The sequence below is a fragment of the Mauremys reevesii genome, linkage group 1 (genome assembly GCF_016161935.1).
Source record: "Mauremys reevesii isolate NIE-2019 linkage group 1, ASM1616193v1, whole genome shotgun sequence".
Classification (NCBI taxonomy): Eukaryota; Metazoa; Chordata; order Testudines; family Geoemydidae; genus Mauremys; species Mauremys reevesii.
The window spans coordinates 242,033,346-242,051,308 of record NC_052623.1 but is presented as its reverse complement, the minus strand read 5'-3'; the positions used below and the strand labels follow the sequence as shown (position 1 = coordinate 242,051,308).

General features: G+C 41.5%; 1 protein-coding gene across 48 annotated transcripts in view; it reads left to right on the top strand.

The window, feature by feature from the left end:
- Nucleotides 1-15,240, top strand: part of SOX5 (SRY-box transcription factor 5) — an 862,257-nt gene extending 847,017 nt beyond the window's left edge. For all 48 annotated transcript variants that reach the window (XM_039544018.1, XM_039543816.1, XM_039543795.1 and 45 more), the window contains 2 exons: nt 4,960-5,176; nt 9,800-15,240. In XM_039544018.1, coding sequence (XP_039399952.1) covers nt 4,960-5,176; nt 9,800-10,103 — 521 coding nt within the window. In that variant the 3' untranslated portion in view covers nt 10,104-15,240. The remainder of the gene's footprint in view (nt 1-4,959; nt 5,177-9,799) is intronic.
- The last annotated feature ends 2,723 nt before the right edge of the window (nt 15,241-17,963 follow it).

Sequence of the window (17,963 nt, the reverse complement as noted above, 5' to 3'; positions counted from 1 at the left end):
GCTCAGTGGTTTGAGCATTAGCCTGCCAGAGTTGTGCATTCAATCCTTGAAGGGGCCATTTAGGGAACTGGGGTAAAAATCTGTCTGGGGATTGGTCCTCCTTTGAGCAGGGGGTTGGACTAGATGACCTCCTGAGGTCCCTTCCAACCTTGATATTCTATTATTGTGATCTGTGCATGCAGATCTCTGCAGATGACCACTGATGTCATCAGGGTTCCATGTGGGTGCAGCAATGTGCATGCAGAGATCCCAAAGCAGGATTGGAGCCATAGGCAGTGTTGACAATTCTTGCAATTTTATCATGAATGAGTCTCATGATAGCTAGTATTTTTTCTTAGAGCCCTAGCTACCATGTTCATGAGATTGTGAGAAGCCTACCTATCATTTTTTTAAAGTAATTTCTGCTCTTCATGGTTATAGAGAAAAACTTGACAATGTGACCCAAGCACACACTAAAGGCACAAACACCAGAAGTCACATAAAAAACACCCAAAATGTAATGAGATTTTTAAAAATCACATGATTTTTGAATTTTTGCTTGGGATTGGCAATAATGTGTGTGGGTATTTATATACACATATAAAATAAAATCAGCCTTGCAAAACTTATCATGAAAATATTCTGTCCAAGCAAAAAATGTACTTACCTAACTTTATTTTGTTGATTGATGACAGTAGCCTTGATCATGCTATGTGACCTGTGCAGGCAGACCCCTGAATCTGCACATACTCCCATTGACTTCATGAGGTCTTACACGGGCATAAAGATCTGGGTCTCATTCTTTATCTATTATATTTGATAGACACACTCTAGAATATGAACAGTTCATACTGAGACCCGCAGCAGCGTGCCAAATTTTGCATATTAGTAAGTAAGCAAATGAAAACGATAAACAGAAAATCAAGGATACTTCGTCACAAAATCTGCTTTTTATTTATTTTGACAAGCATAGTTTAGTTTTAATTATTTATGATACTTCAAAACACACTAGTAAATGATCTTTAGTATATTTTGTAAAAACAATAAAGTCACAGTAATAGGAGGTATCACTGCAGGAGGCAGCTATTAAATATTTGCTAGGAAGAGAGGTGAGGCTGCCAGGATTTTTGCGCTATTGAGATTGCAGCTTGCAAGGGGGAAAATAATGAATGACATTTATGTATAAATATTACAAATTGAGATATAGATGAAAATGTCAGTGCCTGTGGCCCTGGGCCTACACAAATTTATGCATGTGCTTAACTTTATGCACAGAGGTCTGCCCTCCCAGATCCGATTGGAGAACTGGGGTTACTGGCATCAGTCAACACAATAAAAGATGGTTTAAGTAAATTTTGTGTGTGGACAGAACATTTTCATCAGAATTTTACAAGGCTGATTTTATTTGATATATTCGTTTAAATACATACATATCACTATAGCTCCAATCCTGCATTGTCAGATAATTCGGTGTATACAGCTAAGCACATGCATAAGTCTTTGCAGGATGAAGGCTTATGTTCATTATTCTGTGATGTTTTCCTATGATCCATTTATTCCCAAAACTAAGAGTGGTAACTACGGAGTATTCAGAATCTTAATTTAGTTTGTGATATATGCCGCATATATTATGTACCTGCTTGTATATTTACATTTTTACTGTTTTTGTAAATACAAGATACTTAATGGGAGGGGGGGAGAACTTCTATATAATCATTCATCATTTCATATGTAGCGCATTGGGAGTCAGATATAAGTGCAAATGATCACCAGTAATTACATGTGGCAATGCCAAGCTGTAGGTGAGATTTGTACATATCCTTCCAAACAAATGGTTTTTGATCTTTGACCACTTCAATTCTCTCTCCATATGCACATTTACCACTAAACTCACACGCACATGCTTTCACATCACTCATCAGAGAGTCTGAAATAGCCTGTGGTGCCTTCTCTTCTCTGATATTTAACATACTTGAAGAAAAAAAAAAGTCTTTTAGGTTTTCAGCTTTATTATTTATTAATGAAAACTGTTTGTCAGCATAAACTATTATTTTTAAACTAGTTGGTGCTAAAATGGTGTTTATGGCCTGCGGGTTCTAGATTCACTTAGCCTTACTTTGTGACTTCCTCAGACTTTAGAGAAGCCAATATACTGAAGAAGGGATAAATCCTGAAAATGGATCCACATCTTGGCACCCTAGAACCCTATTTGCAGGATCTAGCCCTAACTCTCAAATGTGTAACACCAACAATTTTAGGCCCCATCTACAGTCGCATACAGGCTTCCCCTGGGTCAGCTGCATGGGTGGACCAGGTTCTGGCAGTTCCCAGCTGTTTATCACTGTGTCAGCTAACCTGACCAGGATTTGGCAGTCAGTGGGAAAGAGGTAGCTATTGAATGTCAGTGTCAGTTTTTACAGTCACTTTCTGGCTATAACCACTAGAAAATGACTTTTCTCTGCAGGAGACCACCAAGCTGCTTTCCATGCTCCTTTTTGTATTGGCAGTAAAAGGATACATGATTGACTCCACACTAATTGTACTAAGAGATGACTTTTCATTGCTCCATTCAGATTAGACATTTTCCCTTAGGTCGGTTGCCACTAGATGTGAGGTAGGATCAGTATTCTGCACTCAGCCATTTAGTCTTTCATTACAGAAACCCATACTGGCGTTTGGAATGAAGCTTCAACAAAGCAGAGCACCGAGAAAACTGATATCAGCCAGTGGGCTCTGTCTTCCCAAGGGCACTTTCCTGAAAGAATCAGACTGTTTTCTTCATAAGGAAGAGAGAACTGTGCTTTTTTATATTGAAAAGACAGTTTTGGGAGCGCAGTGAGCTAAGAACACTGAGTAATAGCATGAGCTAAGTACAGAATGAGTAACAACGAAGGAAAGTACTGTAAGTCAAATATGACATTCTGAACCCATTATGTTGAGAAATTATGCAGACTTGTTTCCAGTAGGAAAATGGACTATTTTCCAACCAGTTTTTCCTTCTGGGGCATATATTTCACAGTTTGGTCCATCAATGTTGCCTGGAATGGAACTTGTCCTGAAGCAATCCTAGAGTTCATTGAATAATTTCCAAAGAATTTTTTATTCAGGGTATCTTGCTGCATTTTTTCAGGCATTATCTATTTGGGGGTTTTTTTGTTTTTTTAATTTTTCACTTTATAAATTTCATGGGACATTTTTAAATAAAATACTCATTTTTCTATTATTTACCCAGCATATACACAGCAGCACAGAGCGAAAGTTAATGATCATCCCAGTGAAGCAAGAATATTTTAATTTATACAGTAGTTATCAAAATATTGTATATTAATGCTCTGTCTCCAACTGCTAATTTGTCACATGGGAACAACTCTTTTGCTCCTCTGGATTCTTTTTAATAATACCTTGTACCAGTGGTTCTCAACCCAGTGTATGTGTCTCCCTGGGGGTACGCTGAGGTCTTCCAGGGGTAAAGCAACTGATCTAGATATTTGCCTAGTTTTACAACAGGCTACATAAAAAGCACTAGCGAAGTCAGTACAAACTAAAATTTCATACAATGACTTGTTTATATTGCTCTGTGTACTATACACTGAACTGTAAGTACAGTATTTATATTCCAATTGATTTATTTTATAATTATATGGTGAAAATGAGAAAGCAATTTTTTAATGTGTGCTGTGACACTTTTGTATTTTTGTGTCGGACTGTGTAAGCAAGTAGTTTTTAAGTGAGGTGTAACTTGGGGGTACAGAGGACAAATCAGACTCCTGAAAGGGGAACAGTAGTCTGGAAAGGTTGAGAGCCACTGCCTTATACTTAAGTAGGACCTTTCATCCCAATGAACCAGACTCTAGCTTGGTACTTTATGGGAATATATGGGAACTAGTCCTCTTGTCACTGAAATTCTACCTCAGAAGCAGTTGCACCAGGCTTGAATGGGAGCAATCTAGGGCCCTAGTCACACCACAACATGAGGGTCCCGGTGCCACAGCCCCACATCATAACCCTGATCCCAAATGGTGTGTTGATGGCAGGGAACTTCCTTCCCAGATAGAGAAAGGCAAAGACATGGCCCTTTCTTCTCACCCATCCCACCTCACCCCAGGAGTAGCAGCAGGTGTTTGTTCTGGCCCCAGAGAGGCAGAGGTAAAAGCAGAGGAGCCCTCTCGCAGCTATTTCTGTAACGGGTGAGCCAGGCCCACTGCATTCTTCACCTCCTGCTATATACAGAGTCCTTCCCACTGTAGAGGGTTTTGGAGTTAACACCTCACTGGGATGTACTGGACAATTCATATCTCTCAGAGCTATTGTTTCAGGCTCTCTGAAGACTCAGGCAGAATTCAGCACATTGGTTATGCTCAGTTCATGTTTTCAAGCTTTTTGTTATAACCATGAGAGCTAGAAAGATACTTGTTTTAAAAAAATGAAAGCTTTGACTTTGATGTAAGCCTGATCTTAGGAACCAAGGCCCCAGCGTGCCTATATTTTAATCCAGCCCAGGGTGGAATGCAGTAGGTAGTTCGTAGGACACTGGAACATTAGAACAGGAAGTGAAGATGAGTACCATGCTTATATGAAACTACAGAGGAACACAGGCAGACTAGAATCTAAATAGCCAAATATGACTTTGCCCAAGCCATTGAGATTCGCAACCTACTTTTAAAAAGTGTCAGGGAGCTTTAATAATTACTGTGGTTAGGACCTTGGGGTTATGTCTCATCTATGTGTAGCAGCAGTGTCCATGAAATATTGACTCAAAAAGGAAAGAATGCCACGTACAAAGCTACCTGCATCACATGGGCATACCCTGGACGTTTACCTGCCAAATAAAAACTAGTTGTGACCCTCCTTATCTAAAAGCGCTGTTTCACAGCCCAAAGCCACAGAACCGGGGGTATCTTGTTCTTAATGATCTGCTTATTTGTCCTTCTCTGAATAGAAAAGGGGCAGGGCTCTCATTTCTCATTCTTCTTGTGACAGGATCTCGCTGGAAAGCTATGACAAACCTAGAGAAGCAGCCATACTATGAAGAGCAGGCCCGACTCAGCAAGCAACATCTGGAGAAATACCCAGACTATAAATACAAGCCCAGGCCGAAGCGCACCTGTCTTGTGGATGGCAAAAAATTGCGGATCGGCGAATACAAGGCAATCATGCGCAACAGGCGACAAGAGATGAGGCAGTATTTTAATGTTGGGTATGGGCCTGTCATATCTTTTATTTCAGTAGAAATTGTTTTTCTGGGGTTGTCCTTGTTTCAGAGCTGTAAACGTCATATTTTATTATGAGGTAAATAAGGTGTTGCTAACTATGATGGAGTTCTCTCACCTCTTGTGAGCGCCTCCTGTCGGCTGAATGTGAACCGGCACTCACTCTTTCGGTTCCTGGCGCCCCCTGTCAGCTGTTAAACTCATCAGGTGGGTTTTCAGTGGCCCAGGTCCCACACAGTCAATATGTGAAGGAACAAGCAAACCCCTTCCGGGATAACAAAACTCCATCAGGGCCTTTCACTATGCTCTAGTTGGTAGCTGCAGCCCTGCCCTCAGGGCTCAGTTCTTGGCCCTTCTGGGCTAGCTTTAAGTCTGTCCGTAGCCTGATATAGAGCAGTGCCCCCAGCACTTTCTCCCTGGAGACTCTGTTCTTGGTGTCACATATCAGAGGGGTAGCCGTGTTAGTCTGAATCTGTAAAAGTAGCAAAGAGTCTTGTGGCACCTTATTGACTAACAGACGTTTGGGAGCATGAGCTTTCGTGGGTGAATATTCACCCACGAAAGCTCATGCTCCCAAACGTCTGTTAGTCTATAGGGTGCCACAAGACTCCCTGTTCTTAGTGGTTCTGTGGTATCCCAGCTTTCCAGCCAGGTTACTCCTTAATTCCTGTCCCCTTCTGGGGGAAATAAAGTACAACATATGGTTGGCCTGCTTCAGGGTCTTCAGCCCATCGCTGGGCCTATTTAAATCCCCAGCCCCTTTCTTAGGCTTTTAATGCAGTGTCTTATTCTCTCTATGGGGCGCAGGCCACTTCTCCAGTGGCCGGGGAAATCTAGGCCTGCCAACTGCTCTGAGTCCCAACCCAGAGACCTGCAAATAACAGTCATGTGCTGCTTCCTTTAACTCTGGTGCTGCTGCTATTCCCTGGGCCACTTCCCATGTAACCCCTTCCTCTTCACCCTTATGTCAGGGTGCAAAACTCCATTGGTAAAGAAAGAGGTCTTTTCCCTGCTTGAGCACAGTCTCTCGCAGGCCTCTTTACCAATGGAGTTTTGCAGCCTTCCAGTCCTTCTTCCCCCTTCTGGTCCCAGCCAGCCCCTGACCTGCTTAGCCCTTGCAGCTCCTTTTATCTGAGCCTGCTATGCCCTGATTGGCTGCTTCCCTGCAGCATTTCTAGGCAGGCCTGGAAGACCCACATTCACTGCTCCTTTTCCTAGGGCGGGGTGTGGCAGGACCGCAAGACCTCCAGCAGGGGGCCTCAAAGGGCCTGATACACCCCATCACACTAACATAATATGAAGCTCATCTTTAAAGGCCACGTGGTCCATATAGCTGTGACCTGGAAGTCAAGAGATCTGTTCGTGCTTCTGCTATTTAATTTTGGCCAACTAGGCTTCAGTTTCCACATCTATCATATGGAGATAATACTTGCTCATCTTGACCACATCTTCGGATGAAGTGTACCACATATGCGCTAAGTATTTCTCATTGTGGTGTTTTACAGAATCTATATGAATTAATCTGTTGATAGTGTCTATTGCTCCCAAGGCCAGAAACACTAGCTCACATTCAAGGGGTTCAGCAAGCCGTCGGCTAAAAGACTGCTCAGCAATGCTACTGAAGACCTGAATGCCCATGGCAGGTTGAGCCTTGCTAGTAAGGTCAGTGAGGATATAGGCGTAAAACATCCTCAACCAGCTCACGCTAGTCACATGTGATGAGATTACCTCAGTCCGAGGGCATTAGCGGTGCCAGAGAGTCTTTTGCTCTGTGGTAAGCTGAATGCTAGTGAGGGGTTCAAATCTCAAGAGGATTGGTTCAGAGAAACATCCAAAGGTTTGTATGTTTGTCAAGACTTAGTTCTCTGCTTTTTCATCTAGAAACCTGCCTGGAAGGTTCTTTCTGCAACTACGGTTTGGTTTTGGCTACAGATAGGTCAGAAGTATTGCAAGGACAGACGTTCTTGTGATATTTCCACAGCTGGTCCAGGATACACAGAGCTACACAAAAAAATTATTGTTTTTGTTTAAAAAAAATAGTCAACTAGCCTTAGAAAAATTGGAATCTGGGCTCGGTTTCCTTTTTGGGGTGAAAAAGGAATGCTTTTTGTTTATTGTACCAGAACCGGGTCACCTGTCTCTAGTTAATGGGTATGAATAGCAGTAAAGGGGGAAATAGCTGCCCCGTTACTGTTAAGTGTCCTTAGACAGTGTTTTGAACAGCTACAGTGTACATTGTTATAATAAGCAGCTCAACAGAGAAATTTGAGCTGCTTAACCCTGTGGTGCTGGCAGGTTCAGTGATCCCACTAGTAAGCACTGAAACAAACACAGGGAAGTCAGCCAACATTTGGCATCAAGAGATTAGAAAAATGAGGAGGGAGGGTCTTTCTGAGAAAGATAGGTGGCAACAGAGCCCCCCCAAATACTGCTTATCTCACTGACATGCATGGCTTTACAATTTTTTTAAACTAATCTTGCAATGGTTTTAATATTATTATTTAACTTTCCAGATGAATCTGACAAGTACCCTATCTGAAAACAAGACATGTTGGAGATAGTTTGTCTAGAATTTAGAGCAGGGACTGGGGGAGGGTGGGGGTGAAATCTAGGTTCCACTGAAGCCAATGGTAAAACTCCCATTGACTTCAATCAGTATTTGATCCTGGAAGTCAGGTTCTGTTCCTGGCTTTGCCCCTGATTCACTGCAGGACCCAGTGCAAGTCATTAGGACAAGATTTTTGAACGATTTAGGCACCAAAATCAATGGCCAGATTTTCAAGAGTTTTGAAAGTCTGTCCGCAAGTGTCACAATAGTCAGGACTTGGCTCTCTTGAAAATCTGACCCTTAATCTCTGTCAGCCTCATCATCTCTAAAAGGGGGCTAAAAATGCTTACCTTACAGAGCCATCCCAAACCTTAATACATCAATGGCTATAGAGAGCTTTGAGATCCTCTGATGGAAAGCACTACAGGAGTGGCAGATATTATTCTTCAGTTATGAAATGCAAGCAACATTACAGAAGAACTGTGAAACTCAACAAACGTTTGGCCTATGAGCGGCACCATTTGAGTGCAAAGTGTTCCGATTATTACATATGAAAAGCCATTTAAAAACACTGAATAAGGCTAGTTGCAGAAATGCTAACGCTAGGTCTTTCTGTTGAATTAAGAGTAAAAGCAAAATATGTTCTCCCTATTTAGAGGCTAAGCCCTTAGTTGAGGCAACTATATTGTTTTGAAAATAAGGAAGTGATGCTCGCAGGTTAGCAGACTTCCCTAGGACAGCAACAAGCAAGTACATTAAAAATGTGGCAAATCATTCCAAATAAATGTTCAGTTGCTTGGGACTGCTTAGTCTGTTGGGATCACTGTGCTGTGCAAGGCTTACTGGGCAGTCAGTGAACAGTCAGGCTCAGGAACAGGGGATGGTTTCATTCTTAATTAAAAATGTTCATCTCAAGAGATTTCACCCTGTCTCCTGTGGCAAGGCTTTTCAGTACAGATGGACACACCACTGATGACATTACAATATGCAGCATGTACTGAAGGGTATTACTGCAATGGAATTACTTCATGCAGCAAGAAAACAAAAGGAGCATGAATTTTAAACCTCTAGGCTTGTTAGGACCCTGGAGCTTCCCAGGGAAATAAACTCTGGTACAACACAGCTACTGTTCCACATGAAAAAGGAATTTTGATGGCCTGACATAATTCTGCTTTCGTTACCTTGTACATGTTTCCAAGGCTTAAATTTCCTATAGAGGATTTGTATCAAACACTGATGTTGCTCTGTTTATTTTAAAACAATGCATGTCTAAGTCTGGCTTTTCCTAGTTTTATCTGCCATCCCTGAGAGGATCTACTTTTCACCAATATCCCTCACTGTTCCAGGGTGTTGTCCATACCTATCAATGATCCCTCTTCTCCTCACCCACCTCTCTGTGGACATTGCATATGCCACCTCCAAGGTTACATGGAGGTCTTGGGGATTACCCACACTCCCACGTGAGTCCCAGAAAGGCTTGTGCCCCTCCCTACAAGCCATCAGGTTTCCAATAAACTCCACATTCCTAGCCTATGTCAGGCTTTCAAATAGAAGCCTGGTCCTTTTCCCCATTCCACCAACAGACTCCCTCGGGAACTCCCTCCACCCACCACCTCTCTCCTGACACCAAAACCTTGCTGTTTGTTTCTGGCCCTAGTTGCACTCTGCAACTTTTTTTTGGGGGGGGGGAATCTTTTTTAATCGTTGGACCACGGGTGGCAGGATGTTTGTCATTGGCTGTGTGCTCGTAGACATTCCATTCACCCAGTAAGGAACCTTGCGCCTTAGGCAAGGTCCAAAGTTCAGATACAGATCAAACGTCTCCAAAGTTTGGTGGTGGTTGAATCAGTGATTTGGTTCAAGCCTAACATTAGTCATAGGATCAAGTGTCAAAGCTTGGAAGATTATGGGTGGGAGGTGTCTGGTGTGGACCATCTAGGGATCTACTCCACCAAGCCCAATAATGATAGTTCTTGTGACTTTATAGTCTGTCCTGCTATAGGAATAGGAACTCTCTTTGCTCCTGCTCATATTTAAATGCCCTTTTATTTTTCAACAACAGGCAACAAGCACAGATTCCTATCGCCACCGCCGGTGTAGTCTACCCAGGAGCCATCGCGATGGCAGGAATGCCCTCCCCCCATCTGCCATCAGAGCACTCGAGTGTGTCCAGCAGCCCGGAGCCCGGGATGCCTGTCATCCAGAGCACTTACGGCATCAAAGGCGAGGAGCCGCACATCAAAGAGGAGATGCAGGCCAATGACATCAATGGAGAAATCTACGACGAGTACGACGAAGAAGAGGACGACCCTGATGTGGACTACGGCAGTGACAGTGAAAATCACATTGCAGGACAAGCCAACTGATAAGGGTCCAAATATTGTGTGACCTTACAGGACTTCAAGGAAAAAAAAAAGCCCCACCTGGTTTATCCTTACCAGTGGCCAAGCACATTAACTTTCTCATACACTGACTGTTACTTTAACTGTTAGTCTTAACTAGTTGGGACATCAGCTGACTAATAGACATCAGCCTGCATTTAAAAAAAAAAAGGCCCAGAAGAAAGAAAACGTCGATAACACCAACAAAAGAATGAAATAAGCTATGGGTAAAATAATGCCAGTAATTCAGCTGCTATACCCAAGCACTGAAGTCTTACCCGTTGACCTTTTATTATTATTTTTTTTTCAAATAAACTTTATGGCTGTTTGTTCTACAATGTTCTAGAAATTCTCACTCAGGTACACAGTGCCAACAAGTGGCTTGTGAATGTGTTTTGTTGTTTTGTGCTACAGTTTAAAGAGAAGTAATTTTTTTTTTTTGGTAATGCACCTGACAGGAAAAAAAAAAGACAATTCCTTTTACCCCTCTGCCGCCTCCTCCTCCTCCTTTTCCCTTCTCCTTTGAATATTTAGGGTTGGAGGCACGCATGTGTGTGTATGGTGGGGAAGGGAGTTGGGAGTCTGTTTCTGTAAACCCCAACAAGCAATTATTTCCTTTCTAGAGAGGACTTCTCTTCATCAGTTGCACACCACACTGAGTCTTTGAGCAAGTGCCAAATTTGTACTAAAGCGCTGAACTAGTTCAATTTTATTTTTCCGGTTGGTTGCTTTTGTTTCTTGTTCTGTCTTAAGTTAGGACAGTGTTATGTCTTAGACAATCCCTTGAAGAACCTAATATACCAGCAGCTGGTGAGATTGTTTTCTTTTCTTTTCTTTTTTTTTTTTTAAAGGAAACTGTAGGTGCCGTTCTCAGGTGAAAGTGAGAGAGACATAAAAAAATTTAGAGAAAAATATTTTATGATCTTGGATTTTTGTGTGTGCGTGTTTATGGTACTAATAAGAATAATATTGGACCATTGTGAGCAAAAACCATATTCAGGATGAAATCCCACATCCTCCAAACAACTTGGTCTGTAAGGAGCCTTTGCTTTTAATTTACACTTCAAATGGCAACATAAAAAAATGTCCAGAACAGACCCTTGTTTAGAATAGGGCAGGCAAATTGGAAGTACTAACCTCTAGAATGAGCCAAAATGGATGAATCTGGTGCTGATCTCTGATCCATAAGGCAGATCTTGGCTGAGACGCTGCTCTCTCTACCTACTTGGAACACCCACAGGCATCAGAGGGATGTTTGTGCACGGAGAAAGAACAAAATAACAATGAAGCAATTCCCCCATCCACAGTGGGCAGCAAAATTTGATGAATAGCCCACAAATCCTGAGCCTTTGAGGTTCCAAAAGGGTTGGAAACCCAGGAAAATAAATAAATTCCTTCAAGCTGTAACAGATATTGGTAATGTTGTTCTGTGCCTCAGTCATCTCACCTGTAAATTCTGTCCTGTTTACACATGGGCATGCACGTTTGAGACAGTGGAGCTGCACACATATAACCCTGGGCAGAATTTAGCCCATTGTTTTTTCAGCGAGCTAACTGACAATTCTGCATTGTTTCAAAGAAAGAAGTAAACATAGTGACACAAAGCATCTTTTGGTGCCTGACTCTGATCCTTCTCTAAAAAGAGTGCACCCAGTTTCATGTGGTAAGACAGCAGGCAGCAGCATTACCTAACCCTAACATGAAAAGGATACCTCTGATTTCCAACAGCAGCTCTGTCCTAGGAAGTGCGGTCTCATTTTACAGAGAAAAGCTTTCCATTGAGGCACAGTTTGTGAACGTAGGGCGCCATCCTACAGATCCTTGCTCACATCACGAGTCCTTGCTCACAGGAAGACGCTCATCATTAGCATCACTGGAACTCCTTGTGTGAGTAAGGACTACACTCATTAGCATTTGCAGGATCCAGGCCACAGTTCTCACCAGTAGATTCAGGGCCCTGACCCCGAAGCCAGTTAAATTTTAGACCTGGAGCAGTCAGTCTTCACAGATCCAATTGCAGGATCATGGCCTTACTTTGCCTGAAGACATACCACTTGAAGTGTAAAGCTCCTTCTGAAGACCTTGTGCAAAGCAAATGACAAACAAACAAATGCCATTTAAGAGTTAGGACAATACTCCAATGAGCGGTTTGGCTGTGTGATAGCTTCACCCCCATGCCATCTTTTTTTCTCCCTCCCTTTTCTTTAGTTTCCCTTTTTGATTTCCACCTCTGCATCAAAAATTCTTTTCAGTTTTTCTCGCTTTCAGAAGACTTGCTCTGGGGTTACGCTTGGAGTAGCTGATCACATCCTCCATGTCAGAGGGTTTCTTTGGTTTTGTTTGTATTTGATGACTGTATTTTTTTTTCATTTGAACTGCCTCTTCTTGCTAGTGTTGTAATGGTAATTATAATAATAATAATAATGGTCAGCTGTTCCCAGATTAGTAAATTATGTATAATTTATTTCCCTCTTTTCTACCTTATTTTATTCTGTTCTGATTTGGCAGTGCAGCAAATGAAGCTGTTAAGATATTTAAAATTGCTGCCCAACCCTGCTTTTTTATATAGACATATAAAAAACTCACTTCTTCCCATGCTCACCCCATTCTTAGTTCTTCATTTTAATTTTGGCCCCTGTCATGACAACTTCTGATGTTTATTATGATGGAGTGAATTAATGGAAGTGTTGTTTTCAATCTTAATTAACTTCTGCTCTCTCATCACTCATTTTAGTTATTTAATTACACCAGTCATCTAGAGCCAATTTTTTTAAGCACTCTGTTTGGACAAGAAGAAAAAAAATAGACAATTGTTTTTATATCATTATTATGTACAATGTGAAAACAGATATTTGCCTTTTTTTTTAATTTGTTCCCTGTCTTTGTGAACAAATTATTTCTGACTCTTGTGGATTCACCTCACATTTGCTGGTTGCTTGATTTCCACCATGTTATAGAGATGCTTTGGTTTAATTATATGACTTCGGGCTACGAGAATACTTTGTTTTAGCTCCAGGTAGGTGCCACCAAGGCAGGCATGGTTGGAGCAAATCTTAATATACATGGTAAAATTCTGGCCTCATTGAAGTCAATGGGAGTTTTGCCTTAGACGTCAGTGGGACTAGCATTTCACCCCAAAAAACTATGAGCTTGATACTCAAGGCCTCACTCATGGGAGTAGCCCTGTTTAAGCCAATGGGCCTAGGAGCACTTGTGGGTGAGTAAGGGCTGCAGGACTAAGCCCTAGTCTTCATAATGGGTGACGTGACCGAATTCCTTTTGGGGGAGGTGTGGGAGAGGGGGCCGTGCTTTACATTCTGTGTTGTCTTTGCCTGAGACTCAGAACGAATGCTAAAAAAGAAAAAAAATGCTGACTTTATTGCAAACCAACCTGTACCTGGGAGACTATGGTAGGACCTGGGGCTTGGGTCAAACCTGGGGAGCTTGTTAAAGACCCTGCATTTCGATGCTGAAACCGATCCAGCCCAACACAGCACTTAAGCATGTACTTAAGTACTTTGCTGGATCAGAGCGCCCATATGTCCTATAGTATTAAAACACCCAGGTTTGAAATAGAGACCCTATTTTATTGATCTTTAAAAAAACAAAACAAAAAAAATCAGGTATCTATAAAAGAAGTTCTTATCTTGTTTCTTTCTTTTCCTGGGTATTGTGTCCTTATGACACTGAGAAAAACGAGGTTAGAAGAGATTAGGATAGTATTAACCTAAAAGAGCACAACAAGCCTAGCATATATGTGGGCCTAGCTCGCCTCTTTCCTGGGAATCTATATAATGATGGGCTTGTTAGAATTTTTGTGTTGGTCGCACGTTTTGTTTCCTCTGGAATCAGGGCAGCTTCTTACTCCAATGTGACTCAAACTTCAGAGAGTAATACCAGCAGTGGGGAAAAGAGGGTCAAAAGAACAAAAACTGAGGGACTGACTGGTAAGCTCAATGAAATAACACATAATTCTTTCTGAATTTATTCATGCCTTATATTAGTAAAGTAGGATTTTTAAGTGCATTTAACATCTTTATTTAACCGTTCCGCTATATTAATCAGGCCCCCAGAAAAGAACACTAGCTACTATTATAGAATTTAATTAGTTTTGTAACCAAATCCTCTTAATACAAATGCATATGGAAGAAATTCTTTCTCCATAGACATTATTTCAAAGAGTTGGTTTCTGCAGTAGACTCTTTCTTTAATTAAATCATTTTTTTAGAAAGTAAATTGTCTTTAACCTTTTTACAGCACATTTTCAAAGCTTTTTCTTTTTTAATCCAAAGAGATGAGCTGTTATTGTCGCTAAAGAAGACTCTGACATTACGTTTGTAACATCAAAAATAATTACACACAGTGGAAACGTAGACCTCACTTAGCAAGAATTCAGCCGCTAAAATTAATCGCAACTGCATAATATATCATACGTTTAAGGGCATGGTTTATCAAATATGAAATATTTTGTCTGCCCACTTCTTGATAGAATCTTCAATTTTGCAAGGAAATGTATGTACCATAATTCATTAGATGTGGATCCAAGTGTATCCTCAACTCACAGGGCATGGGATGGATGTTTAGCTTGGTTTATATTTACATTTTCTTCAACTTTATCTTAACTTGTCAGTTTCCCAGATTGAAGAACATGTCAAGTTTGTTTTTTCTACTGACTGATTTCTCTACTCCCCAGTGTTTTTTGTCACTGGTTTGCTGAAACAGTATTTATATAGCTCCATTGGCTCTAAAGCTCTTCTTACTCCTTCTAACATTTTGGATTTTACAAGTGAAAAGAAAAATAGAAAATAAAATAGAGACAATCAAATGCCTGGAGCTTAAAACAAAGTATGTGCAACCTACCATCTCACTTGAAATTTAATAAAATAAATAATTATGTAAATATAACATAGAGTTATAGATTTATATTTTGTTCATAACACATAGTGTAATATAAGTTGTATATTTTCATGTTTTGGTTTTATGTTATCATTCATGCCACAATAAATAAAAAAACCAGGAGTTGATGTACTCTTTAAAAAAATAAGATGTGGGTTGCCACCATGCTGGGTTTTTTTGCATTCCCCTTTTTTCAGTATTATTGCCCTACAAGGCACCAATAAAAACAGCAAATGTGTTCTTTACTTATACTGTGTTTCTGTTTCCCACTTCTTACAGCCTAGGGGTGCTGTTTAGTTTCGTTTTTAGACGAATAAAACAAGGTACAAAAAATTTAAATCCAGATTTCAATTACTCAAAAATTCAAGGTTGTACAAATCCCAGGGGCCAAACTCTTTCCTGGTGTAATGCCGGTGAAATGTCAGGAGAAAAATTTGGACCCAGAGATCTTATTCAGGCCACATGCAGACAGGAACGATTTCCAAAGTACAGATCTGGATCCAGATACTGGCCGCTGTGTATGTGGGGCTGCTTGGATCTGAGTTTTGGTTCAAGCCCAGCTCTAAACAATACATTGATTTAGTTTAGCTAATTTATAAGTATAGCTATTAGGTTCAGGAATTCAAAACAAATTCAGGGAAATTTATCCATAAAGATAAATAAGTAATCAATCAATAACCCTATTCACAGTTAACCTGGATTTTGGGGCATATTGACTAACCACTCATTCAGTTTCCACAGCAACGTGTGTCAGAAAGTGAGACAAAATCAGTGCAAACTTCCCACCACCTCCATCTTCCCCCCGAAAAGAAAACTGCCAAAAGCAAAGTACAAATTCAGGTGGCTTCAGTGTGTATGTGCCCCTATACGAGTCAAAAACCACTCATAACAGGGAGACAGGATGCTTGGGAAAATGGGGAGTAGCATATAGCCATTCAAGGATGTGATCCCACAAATCCTCACGCCTGTGAGGTGCTCCATCAAAGGCCTCCTTGTGTGAGTAAGCAGTTGTAGGGTTGAGCCTGAACTTGCTGAATCAATATCCCAGCCACAATATGTAGCTCTGATTTTTGCAAGCTGGGAGGCTCTTCCTGTGGGTAACTTAGCACCCTCAACTCTCACTAACTTCATTAGGACGTGAGGGCCCTCGGCCTGTACAAACGAGGGACTGGGAACAGCTTTAACAAAGCAGGGCTGCCTGACACTAGTCTCCACGCCAGCTCTTGTGAGCAGTAGACAACAGAAACACACGTCTTGCAACATGACACAGTCAACGACAAAGAAAGAGGCAGTGCCTATGCACCAAGACGTGTCAGGGGGCCGGTTTGCCAGGAAAAATACTGGACTTCACAGGGCCATCACACACAAACAGTAGCCCATTCATCAGTCACACAGTGTGTGTCACAGAAGTGCACCTTAAGTGTACAGTACACAAAAGTCACACCAAGAGCAGTCCTCCAAGACTCCCCTCTAACACAAGACATGGCACCATGGACAGCTAATATTGCAGATTAGTTGTGCTCTGTCTTTTCCATGCCATGGCCCCTAAGTTACTGCATGGCCAGCCTCCAGGCCCAGCTAGCTTGTTACATAGGTGATTCTATTGACCTCATGGCAAGCGCTACAACTGCTAATCCCACCCCCACACACCATCTCCTCACTGAGCAGAAGGCTGGCATTTGTCATCTGTACCGTCGCAGCTCAACTATCGGCGGGCAGAGGGGCATGACTTGTTTATGGATAGGCTGGCGTATAGCAAAATCCAAGCTTTGACCTAGAATGGCTGGAAACGGGGAGTGTGTGTGAGAGCGACAAACTGAGAATGAGAAATATCCAATTTGTAATCAAACTCGAAGGTTAAGCTTTTCAAAAAAGGAACCTAGAGTTAAGGCCCTAAATCCACAGAATAAACATTTCAAAAGCATCTAAGTGACTTTTGGAAGTGACGTCCCCATGCAGCTGCCTGATGTTTTCAAACTGCTGCGCATCCACCAGCTCCCAATGGCAGCCGAGGAGCTGGTGGCTGCTCAGTAATTTTGAAAGTCAAGCAGGTGCCTCAATATGGATTTAAGAACCTAATTTTAGTTCGGACTAAGTTGAACCCACAATGGAATTTAGTTAAATTGGGCTGTTGCTGGAATGGAATCGAGCTCAGCTGTCCAGCGTTGTGTCAGGCAAACAGAAGTAAAAGCTTGTTTAGGTCACTTACATAAACAGATTTGACTGGTTTTATATACACAAAAGTGCCACTTTTCAGACTAGGCCCACACTTCAGTAGAGAGACTTGTGCCTCTGGCAAAGTCATTCTTTTTCACAGACGTGGCTGGTGGAGTTTTGTGTGTGTGAGGGCACGTGTAGTGTTTTGTAAAATCTGTTGCAGGAACCCAGGTGAGGGGCTGAGAAAGGTTCTGGGGAGCCGCTCTGCACTAAGCGAGCAAGAAAAGGAGCTGTTAAGGCTAATTTTTTTTCCTAAGTTAATTCCCTTGTTCAGTGTTAGACGAAAACAGCCTTTTTTTAGGATTTACCAGTGGCGCATAAATAACAGGAAAAGAAAATGACAATGCTCAATCCTCTCCAAACATGATATTTGATAAGTCCATGGAACAGCCTAAGTGGAATGGACACTTCCAAAAGGCAATGAACATTAACCCAGCAAGCAGGGAATATAGGTCAGCTCATTAATCTACACACTGGGGAGTGATGCCGAAAATATTTATAAAGCCTTTTTGCTTAGGAAGGAGCTAAGAATAAGTATGACATTATGCTAAAAACAAGCGTGATGAACAGATAATTCCTAAGAGCAATGTATGCATTTACCAAAAGGTGCAAAGAGCCACGGAAAACGTGGGCAACTAGAAAGCACCCTGGATGAACAAGCAGAGTATTGTGATTTTGGTGTCAACACTTGAGCAATCATCTAGTAATTAGGATTTTAAACAAGGGGCTTTC